The sequence below is a fragment of the Sorghum bicolor genome, chromosome 3, assembly GCF_000003195.3.
Source record: "Sorghum bicolor cultivar BTx623 chromosome 3, Sorghum_bicolor_NCBIv3, whole genome shotgun sequence".
Lineage (NCBI taxonomy): Eukaryota > Viridiplantae > Streptophyta > Magnoliopsida > Poales > Poaceae > Sorghum > Sorghum bicolor.
The window spans coordinates 69378931-69400451 of NC_012872.2; the positions used below are offsets into that span (position 1 = coordinate 69378931).

At 44.9% G+C, this 21521-nt stretch overlaps 6 protein-coding genes and 1 non-coding gene across 8 annotated transcripts; 1 reads left to right on the forward strand and 6 right to left on the reverse strand.

Annotated features, from left to right (window-relative positions):
* LOC110433768 (ATP-dependent DNA helicase PIF1-like) lies at positions 676-1539 on the reverse strand. Its single transcript, XM_021456338.1, has one exon. It carries the CDS (start codon positions 1537-1539, stop codon positions 676-678), a length of 864 nt encoding a protein of 287 aa, XP_021312013.1.
* On the reverse strand, positions 1605-6089 carry LOC8061475. Its single transcript, XM_002458829.2, has 3 exons — positions 5452-6089; positions 5143-5211; positions 1605-5044 (listed from the first exon to the last, which is right to left on the reverse strand). Exons 1-3 carry the CDS (start codon positions 6041-6043, stop codon positions 1605-1607), a joined length of 4101 nt encoding a protein of 1366 aa, XP_002458874.2. The 5' UTR covers positions 6044-6089.
* Positions 6228-8950, reverse strand: LOC110433769. The gene is made up of 5 exons (XM_021456339.1): positions 8918-8950; positions 7912-8113; positions 7651-7809; positions 6771-6889; positions 6228-6673 (listed from the first exon to the last, which is right to left on the reverse strand). The coding sequence occupies exons 1-5, from the start codon at positions 8948-8950 to the stop codon at positions 6515-6517; spliced, it is 672 nt and encodes a 223-aa protein (XP_021312014.1). The 3' UTR covers positions 6228-6514.
* Positions 10836-10917, reverse strand: TRNAS-AGA. The gene has a single exon. It is a non-coding gene; the product is annotated as a tRNA-Ser (tRNA).
* LOC110434194 lies at positions 11573-13624 on the reverse strand. 2 transcript variants are annotated; one of them, XM_021457992.1, is made up of 2 exons: positions 12704-13624; positions 11573-12071 (listed from the first exon to the last, which is right to left on the reverse strand). In XM_021457992.1, exons 1-2 carry the CDS (start codon positions 13565-13567, stop codon positions 11943-11945), a joined length of 993 nt encoding a protein of 330 aa, XP_021313667.1. In that variant the 5' UTR covers positions 13568-13624; the 3' UTR covers positions 11573-11942. The 2 variants fall into 2 exon arrangements, with proteins under 2 accessions (XP_021313667.1, XP_021313666.1); XM_021457991.1 differs by having other exon boundaries at positions 11573-12074.
* LOC8061476 (pentatricopeptide repeat-containing protein At2g03880, mitochondrial) lies at positions 15027-18046 on the forward strand. The gene has a single exon (XM_002456708.2). The coding sequence runs from the start codon at positions 16011-16013 to the stop codon at positions 17820-17822; it is 1812 nt and encodes a 603-aa protein (XP_002456753.2). The 5' UTR covers positions 15027-16010; the 3' UTR covers positions 17823-18046.
* LOC8063147 (TVP38/TMEM64 family membrane protein slr0305) lies at positions 17959-21521 on the reverse strand. The gene is made up of 7 exons (XM_002458830.2): positions 20928-21521; positions 20439-20491; positions 20160-20252; positions 19853-20076; positions 19450-19516; positions 18346-18453; positions 17959-18123 (listed from the first exon to the last, which is right to left on the reverse strand). Exons 1-7 carry the CDS (start codon positions 21352-21354, stop codon positions 18097-18099), a joined length of 999 nt encoding a protein of 332 aa, XP_002458875.1. The 5' UTR covers positions 21355-21521; the 3' UTR covers positions 17959-18096.

Genomic DNA, 21521 nt, shown 5'->3' on the forward strand with positions numbered 1-21521 from the left:
TCTGACAAAAATGGCATAAAAAGCAAAACAAATTTAGAGCAATGGTATCCACGAGAACTTAACTTTTTTTAATAATTTATTGAATAGTTATCAACTTTTATAATGTCACGTAAGTAAAAGTCTCGACGTACAGAATGGTTCATTGGGATTTGGGAGCCCAACCCAGTTACCCAGCACCCGCACAATTCTGCTTTTGGGCTTAGCCTGTGTGATGCATCAGTAAGACTTGGGCCAAGAAATAGTACAGGTCAGGCTTATATCGTATTCTTAATTTACTAGTTAAGTGCACGTGCGTTGCTACGGGTATATATAGAATCTCATGATAGATAACCTCACGTGTAGAACATATATAAAATCTCATCCATTCATTAATATTTTTTTACATAAAGCTAAATATTAACCATAGAAGAAAAAAGGCATGGTAGAAATAATAATCATCATGTTACAAATTAAACATAAAGTCATATAGTTATTAAAAATATATTATAATATAATGAGTACATCCAATCAATAAGATATACACAAGATCATCATATGCTACGTGTCTCCTATTGTTCCCAGACTTCTTCTATTATCTAAAATGCAAATGGATACAATCATACAACAAATGTTAGTAACAAAGGACACAAATGTAAGAAAATATAACATTTATACAAAATAGAAGATAATACCTTTTCATAGAGTGAGGACCTCTTTGTAGACAATATTTTTTGTGTATGTACCATTTATTTTTGTATTATTTTTCTTATCATTCGTATCACTGGGCAGGACAGCAAGGATCCTGATATTCAATCTGGCAGTGGCTCTAGATAGCGCAACATACAGCTGGCCATGAGAGAACACTGGTTCAGGCAAATACACACCAACATTGGGAAGAGTCTGCCCCTGTGCTTTGTTAATCGTCATGGCAAAACTGAGTCTAATAGGAAACTGCTTCCTCTTGAACTGGAATGGAAACATCTCATCATCCGAGGGACATAACGGAATCCGTGGTAGGAAGATTCGCTTTCCGGCATGGTCTCCAACCATAATTTCTGCATCGATAATATTTCTTTGGAACCCTTGAACCACCAGTCTGGTTCCATTGCAAAGTCCACCTGCAGGGTCGATGTTCCTTAGCAATATGATCGGACACCCAATCTTAAGCTTTAACACATGTGGAGGAAGACCATTGGGGGTCAAAGTGTTGAGGAACTCAGATGGGTAGTGGTTGTGTGGATCATCCACGGCACTATCAAAGCTATGGTACACCATCTCATCCCCTTGGAAACGACTTATCATCTTCATGTTAATCATATCAACAGAGTCGTTCCGCGCAGATAATATTGCTCGTGAGGTGATGTAGCTCTTGTCTGACATATTGGCATTGAGGGCAGGAAATATGCAGTCAATTAACATATCAAGATCACCGTCTTTTCCATTCTGTGGTATGCATATATCATCAGGAAGGTGGATTTCACCATTACAATTAGCCTCCTCAGAGCCTCCCCCAATACGTAGCAAGTATTCTGCAAACCATGGATCGTTCTTTGCCCTCATGTTGCGCACCAATTTGAGATGTCGCATGGAATTCCAAAGGTACGACATCCGCAGTGAGGCACCAACTATTTGTGCCCAAGACCCTCTTGAACAACTGGGAGAAACTGCCTAAAATCTCCACCAAACACCATAGTCTTCCCCCCAAACGGGAGGTTAGGACGGTCCATGATATCACGGAGGCTGTTGTCTAGCGCCTCAACACCTTGTCTCTTCATCATTGTCACCTCGTCCCAAATAATAAGGGATGCGGTCTGAAGCAGCTTGGCAGTACCACTCTGTTTTGTGAAGGTACAAAAGGCTCCATTATCGAGGGTGAGGGGAATCTTGAAGCGTGAGTGGGCGGTTCTACCACCAGGCATTATTGACGCAGCAACACCAGATGTTGCTGTTGCCACAGCAATCTTGTTCTGACTACGTATAGTAGCGAGTAGGGCCCTATATAGATAAGTCTTTCCTGTGCCGCCAGGTCCATCCACAAAGAACAAACCCCCGTGATCGGTATCAATAGCAGACATAATCTCATTGTAGGCAGCCCGCTGCTCCTCGTTAAGGGTCTTTGATAGTGCCATGTCATCAATGCTTGCCTCAACGCTAGCCTCCTCAAAAATCTCCCTGGGAATATCACCGGATGGATCATATGTGTCATCGATATCAGGAAGTGGGTACATCTTTATGTCCTTCTGCATTGATTCTAACAACTTTCGAATATCTATGAGGACCATCTGCTCCACCGCAAAGGTTGATTGGTTATTGCGCCTGTAGTCCTCTGACATTGCCTCCTTATGCTTTTCCCAGAGTTTTAATACATCACTCGGCTCACAAAAAACCAAGATTGTTGCAAAGAGCCTTCGCAGTGCATATGGCATCATCCATAGAGTAGCTTCAGCAAGGCCCTCGTGCAGCGTGTTGTCCGCTTCAATGAAGCCCCTTCTTTCTGCAGCTTCACGGAAAGTCGGTAGGAGTTCGCCAGACACCGTCCTTAGATCAGTGAACGAGGTAGCACCAACCACATGATTTAGAAGCACCCTAAGATAGTAACGCTCCCCTTCAGCCGGATTGGCACATACAACTCTTCCAATCTGTCTTAAATGATTCTTTTGCGCCCTCCTAATCCATTGTTTACCTTGTGAGTCCCACTTATAGTACTCAGGAAAGTCCCGATACAATATACCACGGGCATGTTCAGATGTGTTGTTCTTCTCGAAGAAGGCTGTAAGCATCGACCTTTCAACACCTGGACGATTAAGCACTCGTCGAACACCTTCACGTCGATGAAATGATACCATGTGCATGTCAGGAAGATGGAGCTGCAAGGACAACACCGAAGGGGACCTATCATTTATATCAAAACCATATATCCTCCATAAGGCTTCTGGTGGAGTTACCCATCTAGCATCCCTGTACTGTTTGATCTCATCGATGTTTCCTTCATTGTCCTCCTTGTTAGCCTCTCTCACAGCTACAGACGTGCGGTCATGACCCTTGTAAATGTACTTAAACAAATACTTGACGGCCTTGATGCTCCCACATGCTTCAACATTGATGTGGCAATTGAACAAACGTAGGAGGTATGGGTTGTAAGGCACGACCCATCTATTGTCAAGCTCATGCCCACGAACTTTTTCTTTTCTACCATCATCACGTCGTCTATAAACTGGGTATGAATCATTGCCTTGTAATGTGGCATCACAGAAAGGTCGTGGGTAATGGTTCTTGCATGATTCACGGCCCTTTGTGCATGGGCAGTTGCGATTAAGTACTCCACAAGGGCCATGCATCATATGCTTTGTAACCATTTTATACAAGTCTGGATACTTCTTGTTTGGGAGCTCGGCAGAGATGAGTAGGTCATACTGCTCTGGGCACGTGATCTTGTAGCGTCTGTCCATGATTAGCAAAAAATGTGCATGCGGTAGACCCCTCTTCTGGAACTCCACAACATACACGTGTGCACGGACCTTTCCAAGGATATCCTTTTTTAACAACACGTGCTTAAGCTCTTCCAGTTTTGCCCTAAAGACCCGATCAATAAGGTCTGGACGATCCTGTGGTGTTTGTCCAGGGTACAACTCACGCGTGATCTCATCCCACTTTGGATTACATGTCATAGTCAGGAAGATGTCTGGTTTCCCAAACCTTCGCACCAGTGCCATGGCATCCATGTACCTACGCCTCATGTCCCTCGGGCCTCCGATAAACGACGAAGGCATCACGGTCCGCTTTCCAACAGCTTCTGATCTACCCTCACCAGCATGCAGGCTATCAACCAATCCTTGGTAGAGGTCGGCCCTAATCTCAGTTTGATGATTGCATATGTAATCCAATCGAGAACTCTCGATTTTGATGTATGTGTCCACTGCAAATTGTTGGAAAAGACGCTTGCCATGAAGTATGGGATTAAAGATTCCTGGTCGTATCTGGAACTTGTAGCAGTAGTAGTCACGCACAGAAACACATAAATTTCCCGGAGAGTCTACAAAAACTATGGTATTAGAGGTGTTCTTGTGATAATGGTTTGATATACATGAAAAGTATAAGAAGATAAACAAACCTGTTTCTTCTTCTTCAATACCACTACGAGCCTTACGCAGGGCACGAGCCACGTTGACATCCTCCATAGTAACACCTTTCTTTGGGATATCCATATGCCATCCAAGCTCACCTCTAGGGAAGAAGAGTGGGTATGAAAGAGCATCATAGCATCCATGGTATGATCGGATGCCATGCCTGCTCCTATCTTTCCCATGTAGGACTACACTATTCTCAAATTGACCAAGGAGTTCACTACCCTCGATCCAAACAACAGCCACCTCCGAAGCCAGCGGTATGTTGTATGTCCTTTGGTCCAATCGCTGATCAAGGTTAAGTGTAAGATGATAGTCCTCGAGGTGTTCAGCTTGCCCTAGACTCCTCAAATGTTGTGAGTACGGGTTGTCACGAAGGATGGCCACCAGTCTGTCTATAACTTCTTTATCTTTTTTATACTGTTCTTCATGACACCTTCGATACCGGTGCTCAAGGCTCGGATCATCATCATAGAAGTAAAGCTCAAGATGTCTGGGCTCCTTACCATCTTCTATACCAAATGACCTTATGTTGTGATAGATCATGCCATGTGCACGAAAGGTATATATGCCACTATTTCTAATGTTAGCAGTAGCACTATCGAGGCGACAATACAAGGAAGTGAAAGAGAAGTGGCCATTGAAAAACCTGATATTGCTACGAAAGTGCCTAGCATCCGCATCAGAGCTCGTCCAAAGCCTCATGAGCTGGTTTGGTACGACGGGTGCATTCAACTCAACCTTTCCGTTGCGGCAACAAAACCCAGGAGGTTCTTTTGGAAACCTCTTCGCTCCACAATGGTGGCAATCTGGGACAGGTTTTAGCATATGTGTCTCTTGGGGCATGTTACTATACACCATCTCATACGGGTCAGGTCCTTCAGGGTTAGAAGTTGTGTCTTCCTCAGTAGTATCACTTTGGACATCATCATCTGATTCATCTATTGAAATGATTTGAACATAAAAATGAAGGTCAGATAAAGGAGTGGATGTTTAGAAAGGTAATAGGTATTTGTTTACAAATACTATTTACAAATACCTTGACCAGCAAACAAGTATCCCTCATCCTCTTCCTCATCCTCTTCAAATATATCGCCCTCATCATCATCTGTGATCACCACAGTGCCATGATATATTACAACTTAGGTAACATTAAAGGAAAGTAAATAAAGAATGCAAAAAGTAGTGCAAAATACCAGTGTCATCAAATAAAAGTTGTGTGGGTGTAGCTGATGCATTTTGATTGCTTGATCCAACGTTTTCTGTCAATCACATATTTGACATGGTTGAGATAGGAATAAAGTTGTTCCATGTCAAGGAACGGGGGTAGGGAGGTCTTGTTACTTACTGTTGTTGGTCACGGTTGACTGAGTTAAGGGCGTTTCTTCATCCGCATGGTCTATCTTCATGCATTCATCATCATTGTTAGCTACTCCCATGTTTTGACCGATGCGACGCTCAAACATAGTGTTACGATGGGCTAATAATGCATTTCTTTGCCCAAATGTAACATTTTGTCTATGTGTCATATGACCAAGTAGTACATCACCGCATCCATCATCATCATCAACAACAACATTTGTCTCCTCAGTAGGTTGTGGGAAGCAAATAGGTGTTGCAGTAGATTCTGGGATAATCCAATCGCTGGGGCTTACTATGGGTCCATGAGGCCTAGATGAGTTTGCACCGGGCCACACCATCTTCGGATTAAAGAGTGGATTTTCCATTGCAATGGACTCATTGTTTAAGGTGTGTCTCTGCACCTCCCTGGAGCGGTTTGTAGTCACTTTCATTGCCTCTTTTCGAGATGGAGTTTTATTGTAAAGCCTCTGTTGCTTGCGCCTTTGTTCCCGTTGCTCAGGTGTCTTGTTTGCATATGTATTCCTAAACCTTGTAGTCATGTCTGCATATGTCGTCCTGAATCTTTCACGACCAGCCATGACTTGCTCATTTGTTAACTCTCTCTTATGTGAAGCATCGTAATCGGTTATGCCTATTGTTGAAACATGGGTGCATTGTGACTGTATTTCTTGATTAACTATGTTGCGAGCGGTAATTGCATCATCACCTACATAGTTGTGTTTGAGTTAAAAAAGTAGCAAGACAACCAAGACACACCAAATATCCATCAATGATCCTCTCGTTGTATATAAAGCTACTAATAATTTCACCAACACAAAAATGTAGGCGTTGGTGCCATATTAACAATAATTTAATTACCTGATAACCTTTTGGACATAAGTATATCATCATTGTTGTTTGCATGGAGGGAATCATTCCTATACAACCAATCATCTGTTTCATTAGGATCCATATTTTCCTTGTTTGATGCAGTCTGACCATCTACCAATTGACACATCATACATAAAAAACATCAATAGTAATATCGGTATTATTATTCACCAACAATTCTAGTATACAACCATTGGTAGTTTCATTACGTAGGTGTTGCTCCTTTCTTCTTTTGTATGCTTCCCGACGTTTTTTATTTTTTTCGTCCCTTTTCTCCTGAGACATTGCATGCCATCGAGCCTTTTCTCTTTCTCTCTTGCGCTGTCCAGCATCGCTTTCTACAGTGTTACATTCATATACCATTGATTATAATTTGTAATAATATTATACAATATGTTAAATTAAATATAGTAAATGCCCATGTATTTTGTTTACCTCCATTAGTAGTGTTAGTCTTGTCACCCAGTGGTGTAGGAGAGCCCCTATTTTCCATTGAAATAACCAAGAATTGCCACACAATTCAGTGCTTCGGCGTGCTGATCTGTACTTCAGTTCTGCATGTTGGAAGAAACAAACAAACAAGGTTCGCTATCTCACTGCTCTTTTCTCATTCCATTCTAAACTGATATTATCCTACTTCTTTTCTCGTTCCATTCTAAATTCAGTCGCTAATAACCACTGATTATTTATTATCTTTTTTATCATTCATTTTTCTACTCCCAAATCTCGTTAGCCATTTCTAAACTCTGCAAGAAAATTTTCTAAACACTTGACCACAATGACATATATATGAACTTTGGAGCTTGTGGCACATATAAAAAAGAAAACTATAAAATTATTTGTAGCCACTCTTAGCATTCTTAGAGGCATCACATGTATCTTGTAGTTGCAGTAGAGGTTGCAGAAAGGTTCCAAGGTTCAGTGTAGGGTCAGAGCTAACTAAAGCAAATGAAAAACAATTACGGCAGAAGCAATTGGAAAACTGAAGGCTGAGTAAAATAATAATAAAAATCATTATCTGAAAGCTGAATGGGCAAGCAACTAAATTAGTGGCCTGAGCTAAAATACTGTTACCATTGATATCAATAGGAAAATATTTTTAACGCATTTTAAACATCTGGATAATGATAATATTCCGATTTCAATTTTAGCTTACACCTAAATATGATAACCATACAGGGTAGGCTGCAATATGAGAAGTCACAGGCAATTCAACAAGCACCTAGAGAGCACCATCACATCACCAACCAAGTACGGGGGAGAAGCTAAATCGTTGAGGGATGATGCAAACAAAAGGATGGCGGTTCTGTTGGACCTGCTGAGCCTGGGCGTCGTGCTCCTCCTTGCTCAAGGACAAAGGCAAGCACACCAGCAGGCTTTGGAGTCCGACTGGATGGCCGGGCGCTCGGCGAGAGGCGAGCAGGGCCAGGCCACAGGTCACAGGGAGCCCGGACGGGAGGCCGGACTACGGGAGCTGCGAGGCATATAATACATTCAGTGCAATAGCCAATTAGCTAAAGAGGGTTTGGGTGCTCCGTTTCACACAGCAGGAAGGGAAGAGAAGGGATTGGCACACCTGGTGGTTCTCCTCGCCGGCAAAGTGCGCAACGAAGTCCTGGGCACCGGAACGCTGCGCCGCATCTGCCGTAGGGTCGCTGCTCCGCCTCCGCCCGGGAGGCCACGCCGCCTGGGCACCGCGCCGCCTCTGCCGCAGGGTCGCCGCTCCGCCTCCGCTGTTTGCACGCTGCTCTGCCTCCTCCTGATCGCCGCGCCGCCTGCTAGTCACGAGAGACGTGAGAGGCGTGAGAGACGTGCGTGAAACAAAGGTTGGGCTTGTGCCGGCGGGAGGGAAGTAGTTGGACGTCGTGCGTGGGCTGCGCGGGGGCGACGGTTCCGCGGGCGTGCGCATAGAGGAAGCGGAGCGGGTGATTAGCGCGTGACGGGGGATTAACTCATGACAAGGGGTCATTAGCAGAGCGAGTACGATAACACGCGGGTCTTTTTAGTTGTAGAGATAGAGACAAAGAAGTACTTTAATTTGGTTTTTTTTATATAAAATTGGTTTCTTTATGGTTAGATCGATGTATAATTTATTTTGTCAATTCTGGAATTATACGTACGTAAGAGACTTGGCGGATGAATCTACCACTTAAAATAAAGTTTTCATGTAATTCTTCAAAGAGTAAATTGCACGGCCGGTCCTTAAAGTATTACGTGGTTTTCATCTAGGTCCCCAAACTATGAAATCGCTCGTCTGACTCCCTAATGTATTTAGGTGATCTCATCTAGGTCCCCAAACTACGAAATCGTACATCTAACTCCCTAATGTATTTAAGTGATCTCATGTAGGTCCAAAATACACATAAGGAGGGTTAGAAGCTGACATGATCATCCACATGGATATGATTTAGGCACATGATCCCTGATTTAAGTCCATGCGTGCAGCCGCTGGCTCGTCCCTGCTCACCATCACAGCGCCCACGGCATATGATCTGGTCATGTAGACGGCAATGGCGGCTGGTCACACGAGTGAGTGTAACACCGGATAACCACAAACCAAGCCCTTCTTCTCCCATATCTACCTTACCCCACTCGGCAGTGTAACCGACCGCCATTGCTGCCTACATGACCAGGTCGTATACTGCGGGCGCTGTGATGGTGAGCAAGGACGAGCCAGCGGCTGCACACGTGGGCTTAAATCAAGAGTCATGTGCTTAAATCATATCTATATGGATGACCATGTCAGCTTCTAACCCTCCTTATGTGTATTTTGGACCTATATGAGATCACTTAAATACATTAGAGAGTCAGACGTGCGATTTCGTAGTTTTGGGACCTAGATGAGCTCATTTAAATACATTAGGAAGTCAGACGTGCGATTTCATAGTTTGGGGACCTAGATGAAAACCACGTAATACTTTAAGGACCGGCCGTGTAATTTACTCTTCTTTAAAAATGGAGTTATCCTTATAAGGACAATATCTTGCTCCAAGAATTTGCCATAGGAGTTTGTTGTTTCGGTAGTAAACTAGAAATCATCCAACATCTATTTTAGATTGTTAATTTGCTAAATTTATCTGGCATGTGTGTGCATGTTATGTTTGGAATTTCACCACATGTATTTTTCTTTATGGTTTTAGAGAGTGGTTTTAGAAACCATCCAACATCTATTTTTTTCATGGTTTTAGAGGGTGGTTTTATCTTTTTCTTTTTTATTTATTTTCACTAAATCTTTGAAAAATCATAATAAATCATAGAAAAATTATAAAAAAAATTAATTTTATTAGACTCCTAATGAGTAGAACTACACAGTGAATATAATATGGTATGCTTTAGTACAAAGTTTTTGCTGTAACTTTAAATCTATGTTTTTCTGTAATTAATTCGAATAATTTATATATGTAGTTCCTATGGTCCAATTGTGATAATTTTTTTATGGTGGGCTCATTATTGTATGCTTGAACTATGTTAAAACTTTCATACTCATTGGATCACGTATAACTTAGTTATAGATAAAGAATAGATCGAACAAGAATAAAGCTAAATAAATCTACAACTAAGTTATACATGATCCAATGGGTACGAAACTTTTACCATTGTTCAAGCATACAATAATGAGCCCACTATAAAAATGTTACCACAGTTGAACCATAGGAACTACACATATGAATTATTCTTATTAATTATAAAAACATAGATTTTATCATATTATATACTAATTGTGTAGATCCACTCATCATGAGTCCAACAAAATTGAATTTTTCATTTTTATGATTTTCTCTGATTTATTATGATTTTTCAAAGATTAGTGGAAATAAATAAAAAAGAAAAAGACAAAACCACCATCTAAAACCACTGTAAGGGGTTATTTGACCGTTTTTGAAAGCTCAGGAGGTAGAATATCTGATTTATAGTTCGAGAGATGAATTATTCCATCCTAAATAGTTTGAGGGGTTATGTAGACTTTTTCCTTGATAAGAAATGAGGCTATTTCTGACAAGTGCATACAAAGTAAATACATTTTGTAGGTCTTGTTCAGGGAATACTCAAGACTTTGGTTCTAGGCGCAATTGCAACAATGTGATAACTAAAAGAAGCTATTGATCCAAGCTTGATGCACATAGGAATCGGCGGTGGTGCTATTTTTAACATTCCATGGACGACTGTTTATTTTTAGAATTTAATTTTAATGTGGAACTCTTTGATGAACTTTGATTATGTTTGGGTGGTGGGCCACGGTATGTATTGATTTCTCTTCTTGAAAACGGATGCAGCTAAAATATTTTTCTACTATCTAAAAACTATATTATTGGGATCATGGGATGTAAACAAGAGCCGTATAGCCACAGGGACGGGCCTGCCTACAGACAAAGCCTAAAGGATGAACTGACTCGGCACCAGCAGCAATCAAACATGAACAGTGTGAGGAAATGAGAAGTATATAAAGTAGGGAAAAAAATTAAATGAAAACAAAAAAAATAAGAAAAATATAGCAAAAAGCGTGGTCGGCAGGATTCGAACCTGCGCGGGCAAAGCCCACATGATTTCTAGTCATGCCCGATAACCACTCCGGCACGACCACTTTGATGCCGTGGTTCATCTAATTTTCAATAGGTCATGTAATAATAAAGACAAGCAGTGGAATCAGCTACTCGTGCTGTAAAATTAAGTTGCCCCTGATAATTTTTCCTAGCATCACATAGATAGTACATTAGTACTATGGCTTGGATGACCTAGCATGCAAACTTCGAGTTTGGCTATATACCATTGCTCGATAACTAGACGGCAAGACATGGCCCCGTTCTCAGACCCAAAGCCTGAAAATAGTTTCTGCCAGATTTGTCGGATTTAAAGAACGTTTCTAGACTGATACATCATGTAGATTCATACTAATTACATGGAAATCAGGAACCTTGTTTTCAGCTTTAGTGTTCCAGAGAGAATCTGTAGAGCAGTTGTTTCGAGTGCTGACTGCTGAGAATTCAAATGCTGAACGACGGGATGATGAACCCAGTTTTATAGGAACCGGTGGCATTTCACCATAAATCTATCATAGCCATGACACATTGCGCTTTGTGTTTCCCCACTTTTCAGACCGTCCAAACATAGGCAAGGTCTCTCCACACAACCTTTTTCTAAAGATATACTCAAATCCCTAGCCAGGCACTTCTGCAAAAAAAAATGTAGATGTAGTGACTAAAACCTAGAACAAAGGTGATGAAATGATGGCCAGCACATAACCTAAATTCCACTTGTACATTGATTTATGGGTAATAGTCATATACAGCACATTACCATAGTACCATGGGTACTCAGTACTCAATCATTTACATCTCCAGCACATAAGATCCATGACATAAGGATTCAGAAAATAAAATTATAAACATGGGTATACACAAAAGAAACACAAACTAGATCAGGCCTAAATATCATTCCGCGTGAACGGAAACTTACAAGGTCTTCCACAAGTGTATAGTTCCAAATTACAAGCAGCCAGTACATCTGCTGCTGGGCATTGCATAATATGCCGGCCTGTAAGCGTCTCTGCATGGCTGGCGCAGTTGTATTATTAGCTCTATGCCTCTATCACGTCACTGATCACACATCTCACAGGTGCCCCAGCACAGGCCATGGAGTCACTCCATTGGCAGGAAGCATAGGTTTTATGATAGGAGTTCGCCGCACCATCGTCATGGATTCATTCAGACGTGATGATTGGCCCTTGAATTGGGAGACCTTCTGCAGAGACGTATAAGCCCAGGAAAAGAACTTTCAGTCAGTAATGATAGTCTACAAGAGAGAATAAGCATCGCAAAGTGCAAACAGAGGTAAGCAATAAAGGATGGGTAAACTGGGAAACGTGGATAAGGATCAATTCGAGCATCTAATCCCAACATTCCAACCAATGATTTGTTGGATCGTCAATCTAGGAATACTCTGGTATTTACATCTGCTCTGCCATTAATAATCACTTCACTATCTATAACAAAGTCCTATATAAGTTGAAGCAACCAAAAATGCAATTGTGGGCGTAGGAAGGCAAGCTTATATCCATTATATTTTGTTTCTCCTCTCTGATTTGGCTTCAGCATAAACAGCACAAGGACAAGGGTATCTCCAAAGACAGTCAGTTATCATGAGGCAGCATATCGTTTATTCAGTGATGAAAGAAAAATATATACAACGAACATCTAAGCTCCCAAGTAGTTAGTTACTGTTAACTGATAAACACATTCCTCAAAAAAAAAACGATAAGCACAGTATGTATCTTATCAGTTTCTACAAGCGAGAAAGCAACTCAGAAAGAAGCAGCGTGTGAAGAAGTCACAAGCAAGACGCTTGCAGGGAAGAGGATGGAAAGGCGTCACCTTTTCGTCGAGGACGAGGCGGACGCGCGCGACGGCCTTGCTCTGGCGGCGCATCCGGTACAGCCGTCGCCCGAGCACGGCGAATCCAAGCAGCGCGACGGCGAACGGCACCGACCAGGCGCTCCTCGCCGCGCGTAGCGCCCACACCCGCAGCGCGTCCAGCGACAGCTTCCACCACGGGACCGGTCCTCCTCCTCCCTTCGCCACGGCCCCCTCGCCCCCATCAGCCGCGGCTGCCACCGTGACGCCGTCCTCTTCCCTGGCCCGCTCCACCGGATCGGTGGCCTCGACCTCGGGCCTCTCCCCGTCGGAGGACGAGTCCGACCAGAGCGCCGCGCGGTCGCGGCCGGGGAAGAGAAGGTCGTCAGGGTCCGGCTCCACCCAGCTCGAGTTGTCTGACGCCCCAAGAAGCCCCTCATCCACACCCTCCTCCTCGTCCACCTCGTCGTTCCCCTTCGACAGCGACGCCCTCCGGGGGTACTTGGCGTCGGAGCCGAGGTCGAAGTAGTCGTGCTTGATGGCGCCGGCGTCGTCCTCCCCGCCCCCGCCTCCGCCGCCAGCGTACGGCTCGGCCGCCACCGCCGCCTTGGGGGACGCGAGGAGGAGCTCCCAGTCCTCGTCCATCTCGCGGAGGCCGGCTAGGGTTCGCGAGCGGGGATTCGGAGGGCAAAGAGGAGCGCAGGGGAAGGAAGGGGGGGCGGCAGAGAGTGGTGGTGTGCCGTGTCGGGTGGGGAAGGGGCCGAAGATTCGCGGGGCTGCAAGGAATCGGTGGTTATTTTGCGGTTGCTTGGAGTTTAGGCGTTTTGGGGCGGAGAAAGGGTCAGGAATTCGATTCCTTTTTGTTTGTGCAATGCGACTAGTCATCTAATGATGCATCATCGGCGATTCAGTGGTCGTCAGTAAATAAACCGGCCAATTTTACAGAATCTGTGGGCATTCGATTTCCACATGGCTTTTACTTCAGCAGGAAATGCACTGAGTAGATTTACAGCTTTGTTTCCCCCCCGGAAAGTCCACAGTTGAACTTCACTGGACACTACTCGAAATCTTTTTTTTTTTTGGTCGAGATTTTTTTCGTATTTATTTCTGATAACCGGTTGTTATTGTCGAATCTGCCGTCATTCTGAATTCTGATAGCGAAACGTGAAATGAACCCACCAATTGGATGCCTGCATACGGAAGCAGAACGTGTGCTCGGTAGCGACGGCCGGCGCCTGCGAACCTGTAAAATGTCCTTGTGTTTTGGAGGCGCCCCAGCTTACAACGACTCGATTTCCTTCCTCGTCTCTTTTATTTTGTGGGGCAATGAAAAAAACAGATTCAGATATTTTTTATTGAGTAAAATGCACCGTCCGGTCCTTGAACTTGGCCGGCGGTGTCATTTAGGTCTCTAAACTTCTAAAGTGATATTTGTGAGTCTGTAAACTTGACAGACTGTGTCATTTAGATCCCTGAACTTTCAAGGTAATCCCTACATGTTCCTAAACTTGGCCAGTGATGTCATTCTAGTCCTTGAACTTTCAAAGTGATCACCACAAGTCTCTAAACTTAGCAAGCGGTATCATCCCTATCCAAACATAGTCTAACCTACTCTATATAACCTAACGTGAATCCAACATGTGTCAATTAATCAATCATTATTTATCTCATATTTATCAGGAAAATATAAATTATATAAAATAATATACATCAATAAAAAACAAATTAAAGTATTAAACTAATTTACAATAACAAATATATTAGCTTTAAACTAAAGTATAAAAATAGTAAAATTAATTAAATATTTGTGTATCATTGATAGTATTACAAAATAATATTAAAATTCCCATAGTATTAAAAGTTTTCTCTATTAAAAGTTACTTCTAATATTAGTATTATTTTAAAACTTTTAATAATGTTATTATAGAAGTAACATTTAATAGTAGTATTATAGTATTAAAACTTTAATAGTAGTATTATGGTATTAAAATATTTAATAATATTGTGATAGTATTAATAACAGAGAAAAGTTAACCTTTAATAGTAGTATTATAGTATTAAAACTTTTAATAGTAGTATTATGGTATTAAAATATTTAATAATAATGTGATAATATTAATAACAGAGAAAAGTTACTTTTATAATAACACTATTAAAATTTTAAAAATAATACTAAAATTAGAAGTAACTTTTGATAGAGAAAACTTTTAATACTATATATAGGAATTTTAATATTATTTTGTAATACAATCAATGATATATAAATATTTAATTAATTTTACTATTTTTGTACTTCAATTTAAACCTAATATATTTGTTGGTGTAAATTATTTTAACACTTTAATTTATTTTTTGTTGATATAAATTATTTTATATAATTTATATTTTCATGATAAATATTAGATAAATAATGCTTGATTAATTTACACATAACAACTTACAGAGTAGGTTAGACCATATTTGGACAAGAATGATACCGCTTGCCAAGTTTAGGGACATGCAGTCATCACCTTGAAAGTTCAGGGACTAGAATGACACCACCGGACAAGTTTAGGGACATGTGGTGATTACCTTAACAGTTCAGGGATCTAGATGACACCGTCTGTTAAGTTTATGGACTCATAGATATCACTTTAGAAGTTTAGAGACCTAGATGACACCGCCACAAGCACCACCGGCGGTGGATTTTGCTCTTTTTTATTTGCGGAGCACAGACCCCTCATCTCTTTTACTTTGTCTGCAGCAGTTTTTCTCTGGTAGAGTAGTAGACATAGACTGCAGCCGTTTTTCAGATGGAGTAGAGCCGTCGTGTGTGTGAGAGCGAGATTTTGGAGCGAACCAGCTCTCAGATCGTGGCAGCCATCATTGCCAAAACCAGAATCCAATGCGTCTACGTGCTCATGTGATAATGCTGCGAGCTCTGTTCGAGTGGGAGTGGTGGCGCTGGAAGCTACTAGAAACGAAGGGGATGAAAGGCACGAGTCTGTCCACGTCGACGGTTCAGTGCTTTCCTGTCGCCAAAGAGTACGAGAGTCGATAGGAATGATATCCAAAAACGGCACGTCGATGCGGTTCAAGTGCTTTTGTCTGCTCAAGTTAGCGGAGAAAATCAACCACACCCATCGTTTTAGAGAAGGCGTGAGCGCAGTAGCTCGGTTTTGTCGGCAAGAGTCTACGAGTTAGGCCGCCGGCAGCAAAACAAACCCGGGCGCGTGCCGCCGCACGTCGTTGCTGTCTTTTGTCGGCAAGAGTCTATGGGCGTGGTACTGTGTGACTGTACTAGTCGATTGGACTTTGGAGTGCATTGCCAGCAGCGCAGTTTGCACGCATGGCACCTCTTCCTCATGGTGCGTGCCCTCCTGTTGGATGGGTTTGCACAAGTCGCGCCGCCGTGGACCTGCACGCCCTAGATGTGTTGCGACTATCGTGTACGTATACGAAGCATGCAAGTTTGAAGCGCCATCGCCGTACTCGACGTACGTTTTCCACTCCAGGGGCCACCGCCATCGCCGTACTCGACGCACAGTCCGATCCCATAACTGACTGCACTGTCCGACCCCACGGCGGCCCTCCGATGGCGTTGCCGGCGGGCACGGGGGTGGTGGCCTACAACGCGGCCATCTCCCGGTGCGCCCGCGCGGGGCTGTACGCGCGGGCGCTGGCGCTGTTCCGCGAGATGCGCGGGCGGGGGCTGCGCGCCGACGAGTACACCCTCCCGCCGCTCCTCAACTCCGCGGCGCTCCTGCGGGGCCCGCCGGGGGCGGTGGCCGCGCTGCACGCGCTCCTCCTCCGCGCGGGGCTCGCGCACCACCTCCACGTCGCCAACGCGCTCGTCGACGCCTACGCCAGGCTGCCCTGCGCGGGGGGCGCCGCCACGGCGCGGGCCGTGTTCGACGAAATGCCGCGCCGGGACGTCGTCACCTGGACCTCGCTCCTCACGGGGCTCGCGCGCGCCGGCGCCCACGCCGCGGCGGTCCGCGCGTACCACGGCATGGTCGCCGCGGGGGTCCAGACCGACGAGTTCGCCGTCGCGGCGGTGCTCAGCTCGTGCGCGGGCTCCACCGCGCTCGACGTGGGCCGCTCGGTGCACGCCGCCGCGGTCCACCTCGGGCTCTGCCCGTTCCGCTCGGTCGGGAACTCGCTCGTGTCCATGTACGCCAAGACCGGCGCGCTGCACGACGCGCGGGCGGTGTTCGACGCGATGCCGGCGCGGTGCACCATCACGTGGACGGCTCTCATCGTCGGGTACGCGCAGAACGGCCGTGGCAGGCGGTCGCTCGAGGTCTACACCGATATGGTCAGGTCCGGGTGCAGGCCGGACTACGTGACCTTCATCGGTCTGCTCTTCGCGTGCAGCCACGCCGGCCTCGTCGACGCCGGCCGGGATCACTTCCGGTCCATGGCGGTCGACTACGGCATCGCTCCGGGACCGGATCACTACGCGTGCATGGTCGACTTGCTAGGCCGGGCGGGGAGGCTGGACGAGGCCATGGACCTGCTGAACCGGAGCTCCACGGAGCTGGACGCCACGGTGTGGAAGTCGCTGCTGGGCGCGTGCCGGGTGCACCGGAACGCGGAGCTCGCCGAGCGCGCGGCCGAGATGGTGTGGAGGCTGGATCCGACGGACGCCGTGCCGTACGTCATGCTCTCCAACCTCTACTCCCGGGCGAGGAGATGGGGCGACGTCGCGAGGATCCGCGCGCTGATGAAGGCGAGAGGGATCACCAAGGAGCCCGGGTGCAGCTGGGTGGGCGTGAACGGCGTCACGCACCTGTTCCACGTCGAGGACCGCGGGCACCCGCGGGCGGCCGAGATCTACCGCAAGGTGGAGGAGATGACCGAGAGGATCCGGGCCGAGGGGTACGTGCCGGACACGGACTGGGCGCTGCAGGACGAGGCGCCGGAGGGGAGGGAGAGGGGGCTGGCGTACCACAGCGAGAGGCTCGCCGTGGCCTTCGGGCTGCTCGCCGTGCCAGCGGCCGCACCCATCCGCGTGTTCAAGAACCTACGGGTGTGTGGCGACTGCCACACGGCAATCAAGATGGTCGCCAAGGCGTACGGCAGAGTGATTATTTTGAGGGATGCAAACTGCTTCCACCACATGAAAGACGGAGAGTGTTCTTGTGGTGATTACTGGTAGGGAGACTCGGCGAAGTGGCGAAGTCGGCTCTTTGATTTTGATAGATTCTTTAGCTGGTATGAATGCTACCATAGAGCGAACTAGTGGTATCGAGAAATTGGAATTTCTGTTCGATGAGAATTGACAACACGTCAAGAAGAGATCAAATTCCCTCCAGAAAATTGCTCTGAACTTCTATTAGATTTGAATTGCACCAAAGGTGCCAGTGATGTACAATGTGCTAGTATACTATCCAGGCTCCAGAGGGCCCTTTCTACTAGAGAATCCTACCATTCTAGTCGTCGATCTCCTTTACAGCATCCTGAAAAAGGCAGACGCAAGAGGGCAGTCAGTATTGACTAAACCCTGAAGCAAATGCAATAGTAAAAATTTAACCACACGCGCAAATAATCCCCCAGTATTCGCAAAGTTTTGTTATAGGGGGATACCAGAAACATGTTATATCATGCTTTTTTCCAGGAATCCTCTTGAATTGCCACTTATCCTATATAGGTATGTGGTCCATGAAAAAATAGGTCCTCACCTTTGCGAGCCTTGTTACATAAGTGGCAGCAATGGCTGTAAACAATAACCCAACACCCAGTGTCCATAGCTGTCCATTTCCTCCCAAACCAATTTCCGACTCATCTTGCTGTCAAAACAAGAAAGAAATTTCATTATTCAAGCCAGTCATACATTTTTTTTTCAAGTCCCACAAAAGCTCTGCTGCTACGCAAATAGGAAAAATCGATAGATATTACTTTGCCAGTTTCAGTTGCACATTTTCATCAGTCCTCACAGACAGGATGACATTATATCAAGAATCAACAGAGCTATGTGGATACTTCATTATCAACACCAGATTATGGTAATCTCATGAAATGTATGAACTGCTATGGCAAAGATGGAACCAGTAATAGGAACAGGAAGTAAATTGCAAAGCAATGTCTTCAAGTGGACTAAGATGTCTAGATCAGAATATGTGAACATCTCATATTATTACATGATAGAACATCTAAAGAATTGTCATGCTGGTACTTTTATAGAAAGTAAAGACCATCAGAATAATGAGAGACTCCAAGCTACATGGGACAGAAACAGTTAACTACTTTTAGTAAGTCCTATATAGGAGAGCAAGAGGTACACATATGGTAAGGAATAGCTCTGACTAGCAGCTACTATAGCATCTTCAATAGTTTCAAAAAAATAATTGGTAAATCAATGAGTTTTCTATGTAGCTAAAAAAACTGGGAGCACATTTGTTGAGTTTCTCCAACAGTAATCTCGGTCCTAAAATCTAGAAGACAATTTTGCAGAACTATTTCTAAATCACCCTAACCACTTTACTTTCTTCCTCTCTTGTACATTTGCATTAGGAACCCTGTCCTACTCCTTATTCTTCCCCACGATTGAGTTTGTTTTCCATGTGTGGAAAGATTGGTAGTTGTTGGAGAGCAGTTTTTTTCAATCTTGCCAAAAAATCAAGATTGGGAGTGGATTTTAGAAACTCTTAGAGATGTTCTTAGAAGCTGAAAACCTTGACGGCACAAAAATGTGGTTATTACACATAAAATTGTATTTGCTATTTTGGCAGTACATTTTTTTTTACTCAAGATGGACTTAAAATACCAGCAGTTTAAGAACTCACAATTATAGCTCGCCCGAATGCACCAGCACTGACGTAAGCCCATGAACCTGGAAGCATTCCCAACCAACTGCATAGGAATAACAAAAAGTGGATATCAGGGCAAACAAGCCTTTCCAAGAGAACAACTATAGTGTTGCATCATCCCTCACAAAATTAAAATTCCAAGCATAGTTAAAAAGAAAGTGATACTTGCATAAGTCATAAATTCTGTCCCTTTAGTCACTTAAATTACAACTCTTCCAGAAAAGCATTAACATACTGCATCACAAGAAACATGCGGAAGAAACTATGCCATTAACAACAGACAATTTATCACTAAATGCAGCTTGCTTAGAATTACAAATTACAACCACTGATATCCACAGATAATGCCACAACCGGAGCACGGAGAGTAGAAACTAACCTGCCCAAGACATATGGCAAGAACTTCACTGAAGTCAGGCCATACAGATAGTTCCCAAGGGAGAAAGGTAACAGGGGACTCAAACGAAGCAAAGTAACGACCTTAAATCCATTTTCACCTATTGCCTTATCAATTGCCAGAAACTTCTTATTTCCTTCAACCATTTTAAGAATTCTCTCTCTGGCAAAGTATCTAGCAATAAGGAAGGCCACGGCTGCAGCTAGCTACAAAAGCAGTAAATTTCAGTGAGTATATGCAAGTTTGCGCAGAATTATCAAAACAAGTGCTACTGATGTGAAGTACTTACTGTTCCACCGACTGAGACAATAATTGTACCGGTCACATTACCAAACAACAGACCAGCTGACATGGTTAAAGGTATTGCAGGAATTGCGAGAACCTGAAACGAAGGAAAAATAATATTATCAATATTCATAAGCTAAAGCTCCAACCCAAGATATGCATGTGGCAAAACTTTTTCAACTTTATGTCACTATCTGTAGTTGACCAGCTATTGCAATGGAAAGGAAAAAGGCCATTATAACAAACACCACCAAGGATGAGGGCTGCTAAATTGAGGGCATACCTCCAACCCTGCATATACAAGTACGAACAGAGCGTATCCGGCTGGACCATAGCCTGCCCATGTAAGACAACACACCAGTTTAGCTAAAACAATCCAACTAAGGGATATGAACAAAAAGTACATGACAATCAAACAAGGAGCAGCGAAGACATGCATTTTTTCAGTTCAGCAGTCCTTATTTTTCCATTTATAACACAGTTATGAGCATATTGTGCAGCGGCAGTGCACAAAATGACTGAAATGAGAGAGTGCAACGAGTTTATAGTAGGAACCCCTACAAGGGCAAAGGTTGATGGTAATGCTATTAACTACTCAGCTAATTGTCACAGCAATTCACAACCTAGCTAATTAAGAACGTGCAGTCTTATCACCTCACCAAGCAAGCCTTAGTCCAGTGGCTTTGATCCAAGTCCAAACCACTGGTATCCCATCATCAGGGAAGCTTAAACTGCGTGAGGAAGGTCGAGTAAAGCTCGATTAATCCATTACCGTCAATAAACCCTGAGAACTGCGTGAGGAAGGTGTTGATCTGGTCCTTGTACACGTATCCGGCCGCCCCAAACCCCCCTACGAAACCAACCAGTAGCGCTCCCGCGATCAGCGTCCCTGTGAGTGCCCCGGCGCCGCCGCCGCCGCCGCTGCCCTCGGCCTCCTCCTCCTTGTCGTCGGCGGCGGGGCGGCGGTCCTTGGGGCTGCCGCTCCCGCCACCGCCACCGCCGAGGCGGAAGGGTACGTTGGGCGAGGCCTTGCGGAGCGTGGCCTTGTTGGGCTCCCGCAGCGAGGAGAGCGGCGGTTGGAAGGCCCGCCCCCGGTGCAGCCGCCGCCGCCAGGGCGAGGCCCCCGTCGCCGGCGGCGAGAAGTGGGAGGAGAGGACCGGGGAAGGGGAGAGCTGCGGCGAGAGGTGCGGCTGCCTCATGGAAGGGGGCGTGGGAGGGCGTCAGCCGTCGGGGAGTGGGCCCGTCGTTTCGTTTACTGCGTGGTGGGGTGTGAGGCCATTAGAGCGCGGAGGCGATAAGAGGGAGCGGGAACCAGCAAGTGGGGAACGGGAAGGCGCTGGACTGGACGGCTGGAGAAGAGAGAAGA